We start from the raw sequence: 13559 nt of genomic DNA on the forward strand, positions 1-13559 counted from the left end.
GACAAGGGAACATTTTTAGGTGTAAATCTCCGATTTGAATGAGTTTAAATATGTTATGAAATAGCTAAAAATAAAAGACACGTATTTTTTTAAAAGTGCCCAAACGCACGTTTAGGGGATAAAACACACGTTTAAAAAATAATTGTTTTGAGGGGAAGGCGAATATCGAGGAAATTATAAAAATTTTTAAAAATTTCAAGTAATAGTTAAATAATTCTAGAAGTACTATAAAACAATGGGAAAAATTGTTATATTTCAATTTTTTTAAATACCCCCACCACTTAACAATATTTTGAAATTTATTTATGTCCAAATCAAAGATTATTTTATTACAAATTCAGTCATGTATAATAAAGTTATGCTATGGAAAAATATTTTTGAGAATTAATTAGAACCCCTCTACAGATATACTTTCCGTGCTTGCTTATGCGCTCATATATTTATGACCGACTGTGTTCTTTACGCGAGTACGCGATTTGCAAGCAGCCGAGATTATCAAATCTTAGAAATGACTAAATCGATCGAGTTCTAACTAGGCTCAATCGAAAGCTTGGGGTCGATTTATATTAGAAAACTGCTTTTATTTTTCCTCTACGTACCTTATGAGAGGAGATAACACGACGCAAAGTTGAAATGTCAAAATTTTCATATAAGATACGTCATCGTCGTCAACCTTGTGGGCATGTAAGGTGCGAGAGGGACAAGACGAGGAAGGAAATGTATCGTTTATTGTAACATGTAAATCTCGAGAACAGTTGGAGATACGAATTTGGGATAAGCACTAGTATTATCAGATGTCTTCGAATTAATTAATTAATTAATTAATTAATTAATTAGATCTTGTAACATGTATATCTCGAGAACGGTTGGAGATACGAACTTGGGATAAACACTAGTATTATCAGATGTCTTCGGATTAATTAAAAATTAATTAATTAATTAAGTTTTAAAACATGTAAATCTCGTGAACGGTTTGAAGTGCGTACTTGAGATAAACACCCCAGATAGCACAACAAATTCGAAAAGAATTCTTTTCAAACACCTAAATTTTGAAATGAAGTCCTTTTCTAACCCATTTCTGCACCAAAAAAATTCTTAAGTTCAAAATAAATTCTTTTGTATGTCACCAATTCTGAGTCCCTTTTGCATATAAAGTTTATTTTATGTTTTATAAGAATTTGCATTGAATTAAAAATTATTTTTTAATAGTATTCTAATGGAACTTTATCGAGATACGTTTTTGAATTTATTATGATTTCTTTTATAGTGCAAAAGGAAATTGCTTTTTGGTGTAAAAAAAAAGATAATAAAGGATTTTCTGAAATATAAGAAATGTTAATTTAAAAATATACTAAAAAAATAGAGATTATTGGTATATTATTATTATTATAAGTGAGAAACTCTCTTATTGTTATTATACATGTATAAATTATGTATAAAATTTTCCCATGTTTTATTGCAGTATATTATTAAATTAACATTTCCTAATTTTATATAAAAGTAATGTACTTTTTTACAATACTTTTTACAAATTTTTTATTAAACGCGTTATTATATGTTCATTATAATAAAAAAAAACATTTATTTAGTTATACATATAACAAATTTACGACAAATAATATATACATAATAATTATAAAGTATTTATATACTATTTAGATAATAATGGTATTTTTTACAAATAACAAACAGATATATATTTTTATGTTCTTTTCAATAAAATCAAAAAATGTGTTATAAAATGTTTTTGCTTTGTCAAAAAAAATAAAAAGACACTTATATTTGTTATACCCTTTTATAGTGTTACGGCTCTTTATAAGAATTTTTATATTGACTAAATTTTATAAATTCATAATAATTTGTATGTGGTATTCTTTTTGAACTAATTTCGAACCAATTATGTGAATTCATAAGGAATTTGAATATTGAATTCTTTTTTAATTTATTTTGACTAAATTATGTAAATTCATAACAAATTTAAATATGGTACTCTTATTGAACTCATTTCGAACAGATTACGTAAATTCTTAAAGAATTAAAAAAGGTGAATTCTTTTGAACTTAAAAGAATCATCTGTGCTATCTGGGTATGCTAATTTAATAAATTTTATCATCGCGTACATGACAATAATTTTTTACCATAGGAGATAAATTACCGACTGCAACCTTAATACAGACACCGACGAGATACTAATAGTATCTCGTCGGTGATACAGACAATGTGCATGTGAGTACTAATTAAGATTGCAGTCGACAATTTATCTCTTATGGTAAAAGATTGGGATATGTAGGCATGTAGGTCGTATAGCCGAGCACGCGACGGCTCACGATTCTCACGAATAGACAGAGTGCGATGTTACGTGCGTCGAGTGTGCTCGGGCTTGGTGGGATTGCTTGGAATCGCGCAGCACAGCTTTCATGAACATTGGCTGCGTAGTTCGAAGTGCATGTTTTATGCACGTTGAGGCGCTGATCAGATTTCTCTGTTGTTTAACAATACCGACTTTTTTTTCGAGTTACAAAATCACACTACAGGTGTCACCCTACCTAACTCTAATTGTCGTCCGACTCGCCGATCTGTCTCGTCCACGTCCACGTTGCCCGTGACGTTTTCGGTTGGCGATCTCGGAAAGTGGGTGTCGTTTTCATCAGCCGTCCGTCGGTCTACGTAAAAACGAGAATATTGTGCCACGTTTAACGGTAAGGCGGAGTCGCAGACGGGATATCTCGGCGGATCACCCTCGGGGAGTCATGCGTAAGTAAAACTCGATCCCGTGTTTCTTGATACTCCGGCGAGGCCGGCATTCCAGGATGCATGGTGACGTGAAGGGTTACGCGGGGTTCATCAGTTCATGTACGATCGATAATACTAACCGTTCGCAAGACATACCGGACGGACGGACGGTTTCAAATGCCACTTGACAAACGGGGCGTTTCGTCTGTCGTTACAGAGAATTCGCCAAGACGTTAATTCTTTCGCGAGCTGTATACGTTGAATAGTTTTTTCCACGTTATGTCCATCTGAAGTCCTTCCTCGAGGATCACTCGCTAAAACATTTTCGTCAAGCATATTTTCTTCTTATCAGTAGAAAAATGCCAGATTATTGTTTATCATTGCATTTGATATGTGGTTCCAGTGCGGACTTATTTTTAGAACGTACGTGTTTGCAGCGCCTTATTGATTTTACCGTGATTCCGGCAGAAATTTGGAATCTTATTAGTGATTCTCACTGTAACGGATTTATCGATTTATTTCTTGAAAGTTGAATTTAAAGTTGTGGAAATTTCATATCAATAGTTCTGTTTGTATTGCTTGAAAGCTCCAAAAATGTTTGCGATTAAAAGAGATAAATATGACCAGTAATAAGTTGAGCACCGAACCAACATGTAATTATTAATACAATTGTAAGAAGAAAATGTTATCTCCTGATTAACGTAGATCTTGGTAGTCAATAAAATTTTAATATCCATTATTAAATATACTCCAAAAAACAAAGAACGTTAAATTAATTTGGTAAAATTTGATTTTATGTGGATTTTAAGAATATGATATAATATTTTATATGTAAATATTTCTGAATTGTTATTTTATAACATAATATTCTTGAACATAATTACAGTGTAGAATAGAAACATAATTAGTGAACGTGCTCCAATATTTTTTATAATGACATTGTATATAATATTAAGAAATATGTATTTGAAAATATTACATGTTATAAAATATTGTAATAATGTCGTGTTAATAATATCTTGCATGGGATATTTTCACTTGCATGTTTTATATAGACTGAAGCTAAAATGTTTCAAGTCCAACAACCCTTATTAACACAAAATTATATAGAACTAAGAATATATATTTAATAATGAATACTGATTTTATTAAACATCAAAATTTGTGAAACATATATAATATATTTGGAGTTAAAGAAAGAGTAAACAAAGATTCTAAGTGCAAAAAAGTGCAAGCAACACGAATAGCCCTATTTATATTTGTAATATGCTATTTACTACAACTACTAAAAGTCTTAATATATTTAATAAATGGAGGAAACTATATAAGCAAAGGAAATTAGTGCTGTAATAAGTGCATAAAAGGATTTTTAAGGAATATGATTCTTTAATTTATAATCACATACAATGTTAGACGTTTCAGTTCAAGTTTTTTTCAACAACAATCTGTATAACAATGTATCAAGTTTATTCTGTTGGATTATCTGATTCTGCACCTTATAAAAGTTCAGTAAAAAGGATGTTTCCAAAGTTAGATTTTGAAGACTGTATTATTAATTTAATGTTAAGACTTAATAATGAATAAATTTTAAAAAATGGAGCAAAGTCTAAGAACAATTATCATGGGATTTGCCAATGTCATTTTGCAATGCAATATTAGAGCTATAAGAATACATGATCTAATACTAAAATGTAACATAAATTTAATAAAGATTAAGAGAAATATATTACATTAATGAGTAAATATTTAAAATCATAATTGGTCAAAGCATAATGAAAAAAAATGTTTTGTGTAGTTATTACAGTGTTGACTCCCAATTGTCCATTTAATTTTTTATTTGTTTAAATTTTTTGGTAGTTTATTTCTTATTATTATTAATATTTTATTATTCAATATTAATTACAATAATATTGTAATTTTTATTGCAGATTGATTTTGACTCAATAGGCCACCGCTATCCTCTGTCAAGATGATAGGGGGTCTGTTTGTTTACAACCACAAGGGGGAGGTGCTTATCTCTCGAGTGTATCGGGATGATATTGGACGCAACGCAGTGGATGCGTTTCGCGTCAACGTCATCCACGCGCGACAGCAAGTACGCTCGCCTGTAACCAACATTGCCAGAACATCGTTTTTTCATATAAAGCGCGCTAACATCTGGCTAGCTGCCGTCACCAAACAAAATGTTAACGCAGCTATGGTATTTGAGCTGCTACTGAAGATTATAGATGTTATGCAGTCGTATTTTGGCAAAATTTCAGAAGAGAACATCAAGAATAATTTCGTCCTTATTTACGAGCTGCTTGATGGTCAGTTCGATTAAAGTTTGATTGATATTTTATGTTGCATGCTTTTTTCGGCTTTTTCCTTGGAATATCATAGTCTTTTTCTTTGTTACAGAAATACTTGACTTTGGATATCCACAGAATTGTGACACAGGAGTGCTGAAAACGTTCATCACTCAACAAGGTGTAAAATCAGCCACTAAGGAAGAACAAGCTCAAATAACATCACAAGTTACCGGACAGATTGGATGGAGGCGAGAGGGCATCAAGTACAGACGTAATGAGCTCTTCTTAGACGTGCTTGAATATGTGAATCTGTTAATGAGTCCTCAGGGTCAGGTTCTCAGCGCTCATGTTGCTGGAAAGGTAAATTTTCTAAAGAAAAACAAAATCTTGTAAGCTTTTATAGATTTCTGATAAAATTTTTTGTTCAGGTGGTAATGAAATCCTACTTATCTGGTATGCCGGAATGTAAGTTCGGGATTAACGATAAAATCGTTATGGAAGCTAAGGGGATGAAAGGTGGTGGCGGGTTGGGAGGTGGTGGTGATGATCCTACTGGCGCTAGATCCGGCAAACCCGTTGTCGTTATTGATGACTGCCAATTCCATCAGTGCGTTAAGCTTAGCAAATTCGAGACCGAACATTCCATTAGTTTTATACCACCGGACGGCGAATTCGAGCTGATGAGGTAAGATACATGATCACGAAAATAATCATGCTTTGAGATATAAAAAATACTGTGTTTATTGTTTTTGTTCACAGATATCGTACTACGAAGGATATATCATTGCCTTTCCGAGTGATACCATTAGTGCGTGAGGTGGGCCGAACGAAAATGGAGGTCAAAGCAGTTCTGAAATCAAACTTCAAACCTTCATTGCTGGGGCAGAAGATAGAGGTGCGCGTACCGACGCCGTTAAACACTGCCGGCGTGCAGTTAATATGTTTGAAGGGCAAGGCGAAATACAAAGCGTCAGAGAATGCAATTGTCTGGAAGATCAAGCGTATGGCCGGCATGAAGGAGACACAGCTGTCCGCCGAGATCGATCTGCTAGAGACGGACACGAAGAAGAAGTGGACGAGGCCACCGATATCAATGAATTTCGAGGTGCCATTTGCGCCATCCGGCTTCAAAGTGCGCTACTTGAAAGTTTTCGAGTCTAAATTGAATTACTCCGATCATGACGTAATAAAATGGGTTCGTTATATAGGGCGCAGTGGCTTATATGAGACGCGATGTTAATGATTCCGAGTCTCGATATCGAGGCATAAATAATTGTAAAGAAGTAATCTCAATGCGAAAGTTACGACTACGAGTATCCATATTTCTCGTTATTATTTCATTGTAGCGCATATTCAAAGCAATGATCTGAAATTGTTTGGGCTAATTAATTTCGAATTGTGCACGATACGGAGCAGAATTACGGAGGATAATGTATCGAAAAATTCCATTGTTAGCACAAAATTTCTGTATAACTGCAGGAATTTTTTTTCTGTATATTATACAGTGTACTAGCAAGAGTCATTCATTTTTATTTGTTAGATAAAAATCGATCCCAACTTGTGTAAAAAGTTATTAAGTGAATATCATGATAATTACCAAGCAGATTATTTTTTTGTGCCAATTTTTCGCATTGTTCATTTTTTTCGTATTGATTTTTAGCCGCGCCAATGAATGATATGGGATATAATTAGATCTTGTTAATTTTTTAAATGAAAAATTTATTATCGGAGATTATAATAATTAAGTATGATCATGAATGTTGTTTGTATGTATTTACTCAATCCACCTAATGGGATTTTTATTTTCTTTTGCTTTGTTTTTGTGCCGGAACGATCATTGTAAGTTTTTAATATTATATAATTACAAGTTAAGTAATTAAATAATTATCTCTGGAATTAATATTGGAATGATCTATATTCAAGAAATACAAGTACATTTGTAGATTTTTAACTATACACGAATGTTTTTTCAGAACACGTTATGAATTTTTTTATTGTGTATATATATATATATATATATACACACACGCGAATTTAAAATATTTTTTACTATTCGTTTTTTTGTGTAATAGTGTATGGCGTTATGGTCTCTTTGGCACTGGAGTTTAAACAGAAGTAAACAAATCTATATGCTGTGGATCATTTAGTGCAAGCTAGCAATGCGCTCAATGAAATGTAGAATCCTATTAATCTGTTATCTGTGCATGAGAATAAGAGTAGAAAGGCATATATTGATTGATTGTACGAGCGTGATTGATTTTGTCTCTCTAAAAAAAACCGCTCGAATGCGTAATGAAATATATGTGAAATATATAAAATATATATAATAAATTATCCAGTGTTAAATTACCCCCTTTTCAAATCGCCGTCCTTAATATTGTGCGCATTAAAATTAACTCGGACAATGCATGCAAAGTCAATAAAATGTAATTTAATTTGAAATTAAAGAGAACTGGAAAGACCGGGACTAATAAATTATAAAAGTAAGTAAACTAATCGTACACTACTTAACTACTTACAAGTTCGGGATTGCTTGTAATTTTTTGATATCTCACGAAACGTTAGCCATCTATAAAAAAAGAAGAAAAATTTTCGACTACATTTTAAAAAAGAAAAATATTTCCGCGATATTTTATTCTTATATTATATTAAAAGCGAATGTTTTGAATATTGTGTTCTTTGAAATTTATAAAATGAAACATTATTTTACAAAATTTAATAAAAAAATATTTTAAAGTGGTTTTTAAAATGTTTTAAAATGCCTTTATAAAAAATTGTATGACTTTCTTGGGTTGAGTAAGTTAATATATTTTTTTAAATAAATTAAAGCTAATTGATTATAAAATTAATTCAGTTAAGTTAAAAGTCACATAAATAAAAAACTAACTCAGTTAAAATTACCTTAAGGTTAATTTAACTCAAGTTAAAGTAAAAGTTAATTTTGAGAAGCTTTATTTATATTAAATTAAAAACTCATATAATTTATTTAAGTCAGATTATCAACATAATTACAGTATCGATCATCAAATATATTTAATATTTTATTCGTAAATTAAGTTATAATATTAATTATATAAAATAATAGAAAATATTGTTTTCGTGCAGAAATGTTTATTTCATAATTTTTTTTCGCCCAGATGCTCTTTTAAATTTATTATATTAAAAATAAGTTAAAGTTTATACGTTTCAAAAATAATTAAAGTTAAAAATTAAATCAAAGTTAATTAAATTAAAAGTTATTAATTTTTTAATTAGTTACTACCCAATTTTGGATTTTTCACATTAATGTTGAATTTCTTGTGTAAAAACTTATTAATAAAATACTTTTTAATCGAGTTTATAGAAAAAATAAAAAATGTTGCCATGTGCTTGATTAATATACATTTTATCAAAATTTAATTTTTTTTAATTTTTTTACCGTCAATAATTCTTATAAAGAGATACATAACTTATTATTAACTTCTTATATAACGTTTTATTTGTTTCAATGACGAGTATTTAAGTGGGACTTGATGGTAAGATACTATAAATACTATAAATAAAGCATTTTAAAGATGTTTCAAACTTGAAAAATTGATTTGCATGTTTTTTATAATTATTTTCCGCGATGTTATTTTTAGTTGTACATATATTTAAGTTGATAGAGTTAGATTATTCTGTGCAATATTTCTGGATTCTTATTAGAACTTAAATTATTCTCATATAAGTTTAAAACGTGTGTTCTTGTTATTCATAATTTTTGAACGAATGTACATTGTTTATAAACTATGAAGCGTTATCAAAAAATCAGACAAATACATTTTTGTATTCTTAAATTGTGTAGTTGTTCATTTCTTTTTTCAACATTAAACATAGATTACTTAATATAAGTAATAGTTTATTTTAGAAGACCATTAAAAAAACTTTTCTATTCGAATTTGCGCGCTACTCGTCTTTATCGAAGTATCGAAATATTGGTATATCGATATATGCGCGATTTCTTGCTAGAGAAGTATGTCAAACTGCACTATGTTTAATAATCCAAGAACGCAGAAAACGCTGATTTGGTAATAGATAATTGTACAAGTCGCAGTATAATGAATCAATAATCAGATAGGGATAGTGAATAGTTCTACTCTCTCGCTCTCTTCCGCTTCCGTCAGTTTCGCGGGCAATTTAAACATTAGTTCTCAATTAGAACAACTGCTAATTCAATTAGATAGTACAATATCCCTTGGCGTACGATTCCTGAGCACACCTCGTGCCATAAGCACTCTATCTCGAGCAACAGGCATCTACACGACTCCTTACGTGCAAAGAGTCACGTGAACGTCGTCGTCGGGGAATATCCGCTCCGACGTCTCGCGCTTGCAGCAGCATTGACTACGCGGCGCGAACGCGGTAGTAGTAACGTCGCCGCGATGCGAAGGCTCGCCGAAGTGTCGCGATATCGGGGAATTTGAATTTCCGCCCGCGAGTTTTCTCGGCCGCCCCACGTCCACCCCGACGACGGCACGGCGGAGCGCGATGACTCTTGCCTCGGAGCGGCGCATGCGGTCCACGCTCGCCTCGCTCCGCTCCGCTCCGTGCGCGTACAACGTATACGTGTCGCCGCGCGTATACCTGTCATGGATTCCGAGGATCGACCGCGGCCGCCGCGGGCACGCGTGATCGCGCGATTCCCTGCGTGAGAGAGTGTCGCGCAACGTACTTACGCACGCACGCACGCACGCACGCACGCACGCACGTACGTACGCATCCACGCACCCACGCACGGACAGTGTGCCCGAGGTGCACGAGGAAGCGCAATCGGCCGTCTCCGTCGCCACCGTCATCGTGGACCAGGCGTCGTCGCCGTCGTCGTCGTCGATCATGAGCGTCGCGGTATCGTCGCGCGTCGGAGGAAGTCGCCGTCGCCGCCGTTGGTGAACTAGCTGCTGGGAGAGAAAAAGCGAGAGAGAAAGAGAGACAGAGAGAGAAAGAGAGAAAAAGGGAGAGAAAAAAGGGAGAGAGAGAGACGCGCCCGGGAGAGACGCGACGCCGCGCACTGGGAAGCGCGGCGTGCCGAAATGATCACCTTCGTCGGGCCTTCTGTTCTCGCACGGAGTACGGACCCCGTAAGTATCCTCTACGTCCCCACATCTCCTTTCCCTTCTGCGCGTTAAATTTAATTATCTCGTATCGTCCCCCCTGGTAAATAGAGAGCTGCGCGGGTGGGAGGAGGGTGTACAGAACGACGTATACGGAGGAATGAAAGCGGGACGAACGCCGAGCGTCGCGACGTCGCCGTCGCCGTCGCCGTCGCGGCTTCGCCCGTCCGCGTGGCGGCTTTATGGTCGCCGCTATTTTTAGCGCGTACCGTAAACCCGCGGCTCGCCGTCGCCCTGCTACCACCCCCCTCCCTTGCACGCGAGGGAGGAATCTCGCGTTTTGTGCAACGGGCACGTGCAACGGACGACCGTAAGAATCGCGAAGATCCGGCCACGTTATTCCCGTTGGCGGGCGTCGAGTTTTGGCGGGAACGCTTTGGTTGGATCGTTTCGCCGAAAAATTGTAGCGTGCTAAATTCTCGGTCACTTCTTCGATCGATCCGGGGGTGGGGAACAATCGGGTCTTATTAATCGAAAACTTATTGCGACGCCGTGTCACGCGGGGGAAACAATTTTGCTACGGCGTCTGAAAGTTTTGCCGCACGGAGAACATTTTTACATCGAAAATTAACCATGGCAAGCAGTAAGCGTGGACCAAGGGAGATATAAAAATTTTTAAGATTTTTTTATCAAATTGCCATAGTATTTACACAATTTATGGTACAAGTCTCTAAAATTCTTTCTCGTTATAAATTTTGATGTAAAACTTTCTCCGTGTGGACATGGAGGTGAGAAAATAATTTCATGTTGGATCATCGAGATAAATACGCAGGATAATATTACTGTAGAAAGTTTCCACATTCTTGAACCAATTTAAGCGTCCAATATAAATTTATTTATTGGTTCTACAAAATTATTTTTAGATTTTTAGTATTTCAACAAAAGCGTTCTTTTCGCGCGGCTCTAACTCTGCCCGAAACGTAGAATGTCTGCTCTGAATGTAGGAACAGATTATTTTGAATCGAAAGCGTTAAAACTTTTAAAAACTCCTGGAAAAACTAAAACTGTGCTCAACTTTTAAGGCCATTGCATGCGTACATTTCCTTAATTGTAACCGTAAAGGAATTGAGCAATACGATTGGTCAGTTAATTCGGTCAGTTACGCGCGGCTAATTTGAGCAATATGATTGGTCGAAATCTTACGATCAAGGAAATGTACGTGCAATGGCCTTTACAAGCGTATTAAGTAAGCATTTATTATGTAATGATTAGTTTATAAAGATTGAATTTAATTACGACCGCGCTCGCTTTTCTATTAAAATTGTGCAAATCGGAAAAAAAAGTGTTACGCGAGATTTGTTGTTGCATCGATGCGTGTTTAGGATGCTCGCAACGGCGTGCGAATTTTTCGTAATTTGTGATAAATTGGGGTTTATCTTTCAAGGGCGGGTATATTTTTGAAAGATAATAAATTGGAAAAAGTCGGAGTCATGCTTGCGCTTTAAAAGAGTTAGCTTTGCGTGTAAGTTCGATATCTTATCGCCGTGCAATAAATTTGGTTTTTGAGGTAGCTAATGTGAAAAATAAGCGTTATGTAAGCGTATTGTCGCGTTTTTTGTTGTCCTAGACGCGAATTAATCTAGAGGTAAGTTAAATTTGTGTGTTGCAAGCTTCCGTTATGCTTTGCAAAACAATTTTTTTTTTAGAACCTATCTACATATATATATATATTTTTCTATACATATTATTGCAAAGTTTATATATAGCGACGAACAAGATATGCGGTTTCTCGTTTTGTATTTATTTACGCTGGAAAGCTCGAAAGTTAGTTCAGTTCTCTAGAATGTTTTATAATAACTAAAAGTTATCGAATTAAAAAAAATGCAAGCAAAAAGACTTATTCGTGGAAACCCACGTTTTGTTTTTAAAACGATCTGCTAAGAAAAAAAGAGAACAATTTGGCTTATACAGCATAAAATAGCTTATACAGCATAAAATAACCATGTTTTGCTGCAGCTTTAGGTAAATAACTTTTAAACAAGTGAATTTACATGAACTTTTGCATGAATATTTATTAGAATTTTATTATTAGTACATGTAAAAAGTTTAATTTAATTCGTAATGTTATTTTTTCATCAATTTTTCAAACAAGTGCTACAAAACGCGATTTTACACAAAAATCAAGAGCAAACAAAAAATAAAAAAATTTAAATCAATAAGGGAATTGTGCTCAAATTTTACACAGCTATTTAAACATAATAATGGAACAATCTGTGCAATTTTTATATTTTTAGTAATGTTTTGAGATGTGATACATACATCCTTAAATATCTTCTTCGCAAATAAGTGTAGAAAGAATTCTGGCGTTTCGACGGTAATATAGGTTAAATTTATACTTTTACTCTCCTTTTTGCTCTCTGCTAATTTCCTATGCTGAAATTTATTAATAATTAATTAAGAAATCTCTATTTTCGCTTTTCATAATGCAAACGTCATGGATATTAACGCGGACGCGACGTAATCTCCTTTAACAGCAGCGTTGTAGATACATCCCTTAAGGACTGAAAGACCCTCGTGAAGGATAATATTTTCAGAACACAAGGTTAATCCCTTGGTCTTACTGCCTTGACTTATTGAAGCAAGAACTCTTTTCTCGAGACTTCTTGCTGAACGCGAAGACTCTCGGATCGATACGAAGGATGGTTGGAAATGAGAAATTTATTTAACAGTTAGCTTTCATATGACGAGGCTCTAATTTTCGTGGAAAGGAAGTATTATAGGTTAAAATAATCGAATATAGTTTATCAGCCACTTTTAAACGAGAAAAGAAGTTTAATAGCTTATCGATACTCTATCGTAATTCACGTGTACGTCGTATTCCGTCAAACTGGACTTGTTATCTCGATGGGTTTATCGTAATCAGTTGCTATCAAGAATGACGTGCCACGCGTTTCCTGCCGCCTGGGACTCTAATGGCACGTTCGTAAACGATAGTAGCATAACTAGCATAACTAGAAACGCGCATAGGAACATCACTTTGGAATATCTCCTAACTAACTGTTTGGAAACTGATGTTCACTTTCGAATGTAATTGCATGTGCGTCAAAAGCGATGTACTCAATCGTTGTTTACACTACTCATATATTTAATATTTAACTATTTTGTAGTAACTTGCTTTCGCTACTTTGTAGCAAAACACTTCCCTTAAATTTGATTGATAACAAAATCATAGCTTCAAACTGCATAAAATGAAAGAGAATCTTTCTAATATATAATACATATAAATTGTTAACATTTATTATAAAATAGTAACAAAAATTAAAGTTAATATATATATATATATATATATATATATATATATATACGTGTTAAATATTTATGAAAATTTAAAAATATGTGCGTAGTTTATTTTAGCGTAATATTCTTTTAATTTTTTTCCATTTTCCATCACTCCTTGCATGAAAAG

The 13559-nt window shown here is 34.0% G+C and overlaps 2 protein-coding genes across 4 annotated transcripts in view; both read left to right on the forward strand.

The window, feature by feature from the left end:
* The first annotated feature begins 2577 nt into the window (after window positions 1-2577).
* Window positions 2578-7365, forward strand: LOC105828717 (AP-2 complex subunit mu). Its single transcript, XM_012667197.3, has 5 exons — window positions 2578-2754; window positions 4662-5042; window positions 5134-5384; window positions 5453-5709; window positions 5784-7365. The coding sequence occupies exons 2-5, from the start codon at window positions 4703-4705 to the stop codon at window positions 6262-6264; spliced, it is 1329 nt and encodes a 442-aa protein (XP_012522651.1). The 5' UTR covers window positions 2578-2754; window positions 4662-4702; the 3' UTR covers window positions 6265-7365.
* Window positions 7366-9347: 1982 nt separating this feature from the next.
* LOC105833259 (calmodulin-binding transcription activator 1) overlaps window positions 9348-13559 on the forward strand; it is a 59089-nt gene continuing 54877 nt past the window's right edge. Inside the window, exon 1 of one of the 3 annotated variants that reach the window (XM_036283320.1) lies at window positions 9348-10120. The gene's annotated coding sequence lies outside the window, so the exon portion shown is untranslated. The remainder of the gene's footprint in view (window positions 10121-13559) is intronic. The other 2 variants (XM_036283317.1, XM_036283319.1) reach the window with 2 other exon arrangements.

This window comes from Monomorium pharaonis, chromosome 2, assembly GCF_013373865.1.
Source record: "Monomorium pharaonis isolate MP-MQ-018 chromosome 2, ASM1337386v2, whole genome shotgun sequence".
Classification (NCBI taxonomy): domain Eukaryota; kingdom Metazoa; phylum Arthropoda; class Insecta; order Hymenoptera; family Formicidae; genus Monomorium; species Monomorium pharaonis.